We start from the raw sequence: 4,627 nt of genomic DNA on the forward strand, positions 1-4,627 counted from the left end.
GCAAAAATCCATCTCTGCATACAGACACACACTCACACATGCGCGCGTACACACACACAAGTACACTCTGGCAAGCTGCGTATCTCCCTGGCCGTCAGTCTCTCGAGCACTTGCTCTTAGTCACACACACGCACACACACACACACACACACACACACAGAGTGAGTGGAATCCCCCAGAGGGGAGCTTCAGCACAGCGCTCCTGAATCTCTCACCAGCAGGCAAACAGAGTGTTGGCAGTGGGAGTAAACCAGTTGGGGAGCCCCCCCCCCACACACACACACACACACCCCCACACACCTCGCATTTCATTTCTTCTTTCCGCGCTTTCACTCGCTCATACTTGCTCACTATTTTCTCTCACTCCTGATTTTCACTTCCCTGATTGTTGCTCCTTCCTCCCATCCTTCTCAGTCCTCTACCCCCACCCCCAACCCCCAACACACACACACACACACACTTTCCACCCGGAAGTGTCACACTACCACCTACACACCCCACCCTTTCATTTCTTATTATCAGCTGTGGCCCAGAGGACGGCCCGGCAGATTTCATCCACAGATTCATTTATCTGTCATCTGTCGGGGTGTTGCCGCTCGTCTTTCCCGTTCCTCCGTCCTCTGCTCCTCTCTCTTTCTCTCTTTTTTTCTCTCTGTTTTCTCATCCCTCCATCCTCCCTGTGCTGACAGGAGGAGCGCGGGTGAGATAAACACTTGGACTAGATGGCGGTCCAGAATTAGCATAGAAATGGAAGTTTGGAGTCATTTCCCAGGTTCAGATGAGCAGCTTGGCTCCCCTCAGCACAGGACCGCTGGCAGGACCGAGCTTGACTGCACCAAGATAAACGAGTCTCACATACACATACATATATAAATGTATAATAAAATGTTTTTAAAAAACAGTTTCGTTGAGGGTGTGCTCACTGTTAGCGCCATACCTAGAACAACCTGCAGTGTCTGACCTCGATCGCTCCAGCCTGGCAGCTTTCTGTCGGTCTGTTTCCTTCCTGGTTAATAGCAGCAGACGCTGCTCCAGTCCAATAAAAACCAGTCGGACTACTTAGAGCTGGACGCCCAACTATCACAGCCTCAGACCAGAGAAAGCGCTTCAAGCTCTTGAGCGCCTCTATCAAATCTCTTTGTTCCGTTTCCATTATGCTGTGTTCAGAGCCCAGCCATTGTAACTGGCTGCCTCAGTGGCGTCCAGGCCCAGTCATGGTACACACACACACACACACACACACACACACACATGCTAGTATGTGCACAAACACTATCTGGCAGGCAGAGCACAGTTGAGTCACTCTTGGTCTCCTCAATGTGTTTGGCGCCAGCTACAGGATTATGGAGCATTTGTGTGTGTTTGTCCAGCACAGGAACTCACTGGGTTCCTGCCTTCCCTCATTTCTGTCCCACAGGAACTGTAAAAGGGAAGGACTGTTTTGTATGTGCGTCTGCTCTGTCGGACTCCAGTGTTTGGTTCTTTGTCCAAAAACAACCTCGTATATTAAACTTAGCTTTCTGTCTGTGTGTCGGCTCTTTCTTTTTTTCTCTCTCTTTTAGGAGGTGGTGCTGTACTGTCTGGAGAACAGAGTCTGCGAGGTGAATCACAGAGACTACGCAGGTTACTGCGCTCTGCATGAGGCGTGCGCCCGCGGCTGGCTCACTATAGTCCAACACCTGCTAGACTATGGGGCCGACATCAACTGCAGCGCACAGGACGGGACCAGGTAAACAAACTCCTCTTCCTCATGCGCGCATGTTGCAGAAACCCAGGCTTGAACAAAGGCTGTCCTTTTATAAAGTGTAACCTCGATCTCTACCTGTGATGATGCAAACCGCAGCAGGGTCATAAATAAAGAGCCCAGAGCTTGCTCAAAGCTGGTGTTTATTGTATTATTATACATGAGCAGCAATTTTCAGATTAAATGCAGCTTTAAAGAGGAATGGCTCGTGCTTTCATTGCTAAGTTTATTCAATTTAAGGCTGGAGGGGGGTCAGTTTTAGGACAGCATCCTGAGGAGTTAAAAATCACTGAGCTTTATTCAAACAACCGATTTGTAACATTGGAAGTATTATTGCTCTACAATGAAACTGCTGCTTATAAAAAACACATTTTAAGCAAACTGTTATAAAATTAAGAATGTATTATTAGTAGATGGTTGTGTACTTCTGCTTAAATATTAGCCACGGTGCACATGCTAATTTAGGAAACATACAGTTGTGGTCAGGAGTTTACATGCTTTTATTATGGATGAAGCTTTGGCACATTTAGTGATTCATTACTTATTTTTCCAGTGTGGAGTAATACACAACATATTACTTCGTTGATTTTGTTTTTAAAAACAAGAATTGGGTGCACAAGTCGGAGTTTTTTTTTTTCTCTTATCCACACTTAGTCATAACTGTACATACAGGCTCAAATATCTACATATACTCAMTAATTTTTGGTAAATGTCCCGGTACCACTTTACAGTAAGACTCCCCTTATAAAGAGGCTTATAAAGAGTTTATGGATAGGTTATTAATACATCTGTAAACATTTTATAAATCATTAATAAGTGTTTATTATGCATTGTTAGGGATGAGAAAGAGACAACTGTCTGGTTTCTTGCCAAATAATGAGTCAAATCTGTTCATGTACATTACATTCAAGAATGCTATATTAAACATTTCAGACTAGGTTTCTAGCTTGCAAGCACAATAATAATTTTGGAAACACTTTTTACATATAATGTACTGTATTACTGCATCACTATTTGACAAGAAACCAGACAGTTTTGTCTATTTCTCATCCTTAATTAATGCACAATRAACACTTGTTAATGATTTATTAAGTGTTTAAAAATGAATTAATAACCTATCTATAAACTATTTGTAAGCCATATATAAGGAGAGCCTTATTGTAAAAGTGGTTCCAAAGTCCCTTTTAACAAGTTTCAGCAAAACTATGTTTTTTGTAGCGATGAACAAGCTTCTGGTCAGAATTGATAGAATTCTTTTAAACAGGTTGGTTTTCTGGCACAGACCCAGCATAGTTCACAAACAATCAATCGAGTTGAGGTCCAGGTTTTGGGAAATCCAGTCCAGAACCTCAATGTTAGCCTGCTTTAGCCAAAGAGAAACCAGATTTTACATTTTTAAAGCTTTTTTGAAGTTTGAACTCCACTTTATTTTATTTTTTTACTGTGCAATGCATCAGTACCACAGCATGATGTTACCACTACCATGCTCAACAATGGTATTGTTTCTGTATTTGATAGGTTCAAGACCTAACAGCTATGACACTGATCATTTTTAAAAGTAGCACACTTTAACGGAGTAATTTACCTTTTCCTGTTCTGTGTGTTTAGACCGATTCATGACGCTGTGGAGAATGATCACCTGGATGTGGTGCGGGTCCTGCTGTCGTATGGAGCCGACCCCACCCTGGCCACCTACTCTGGCCGGGGTCTCCTCAAAATGACTCACAGCGACAGCATGGAGCGCTTCCTCACCGGTGAGTTTGATTCATAAACTCTACAAGAATGATGTTTAATTCTGTGTTTGATCGCAAGGTTGGAAACACTGGCTTCAGTTTTTAGTTATTAATGAATGAGGATAAAAAAATGTCCTACATAAAAGGGGGAGACTGCACACCATGCAGATTTTTACAAATTGGCCTGATTGTGTTGAGTTTGAAAAATGGCTTATAAACAACAAGGCCCGCCGAGACTTACACACTATGTGCACAAGTGCAAATTTAATTTCATTTTGTAAAATATGTAAAAGAGTAAAAATCCCCAGACAAAATAAAATGGAAATTTGAGAATCTGTTCGTCTGATTAAAAAGAGTTTTTAACACCTACAATAGACAATAGGTGTCTTTTTGGCGTTAGGAGCAGTTGTGAATTTCTTCCACCAGGCTTGTATGTAAAATCCATGATGTGCCTTTAGATCACGACACGCAAAAACCTCATGTGCTGGAAAGAGCCAATCAGGCACACTGAAAGGTCAGGGTGGGGGTAAACTGTTTAAAAGACTGGTTATCAGTTTATCAGCCCCCCCCCGGCTCGTTCTGTTTGCTCCGCTCTCAACGCTCTGACCTCCATGCCACCTCTTGGCAGGAAACCCTCTCTGTAAATCCTTATTTTCCACCTCGGAGCTGTGGCTCGACATGTCCGTCTCTGTCATCTCGTCTCCCCCCGCGGCGCCCTCCCACACTCCCCTCCTCCCTCCCTCTGCCACCTGTTAGATAGGGATTCTCGGCTTGCCGGGGTGCTGCTGCTGCCTCTGAGCTCCTCTATCTGGTTACTAAGCAACGGCGACTGTGTTTGCTCAGCRTACGTGCGGAAACGGGGCTTCGCTCTGGCTRGAGAGGCTCTGCTTTTGTATGCGAGCGCCTTTCGTTTTCCACGGCGGCCTCGCTGGAGTCTGACTGTGTGTGTATGTGTGTGTGTGTGTGYGCGCGCGAGGGTTCGTCTGGATGTTTGTAGTTAAGTTGAGTCAACACGAGTCTGTGTGCTGGAGGAGAGGGGAAATGAAAGCGCACACTCGGTCACACACTTCCTCTGCAGCCAGCTGCCTTACCGGTTAAGACCCGCTGCGTGAGAGTATGAGGGTGAAAACGGGACAGGTGGCGGAGGGAG

At 44.7% G+C, this 4,627-nt stretch overlaps 1 protein-coding gene across 3 annotated transcripts in view; it reads left to right on the top strand.

The window, feature by feature from the left end:
* The window catches only part of bcor (BCL6 corepressor), a 33,980-nt gene that overhangs the window by 27,115 nt on the left and 2,238 nt on the right, over positions 1 to 4,627 (top strand). For all 3 annotated transcript variants that reach the window (XM_014021906.1, XM_014021907.1, XM_014021905.1), the window contains 2 exons: positions 1,563 to 1,729; positions 3,353 to 3,498. In XM_014021906.1, coding sequence (XP_013877360.1) covers positions 1,563 to 1,729; positions 3,353 to 3,498 — 313 coding nt within the window. The remainder of the gene's footprint in view (positions 1 to 1,562; positions 1,730 to 3,352; positions 3,499 to 4,627) is intronic.

This window comes from Austrofundulus limnaeus, unplaced genomic scaffold (assembly GCF_001266775.1).
Source record: "Austrofundulus limnaeus strain Quisiro unplaced genomic scaffold, Austrofundulus_limnaeus-1.0 Scaffold310, whole genome shotgun sequence".
NCBI classification, from domain to species: domain Eukaryota; kingdom Metazoa; phylum Chordata; class Actinopteri; order Cyprinodontiformes; family Rivulidae; genus Austrofundulus; species Austrofundulus limnaeus.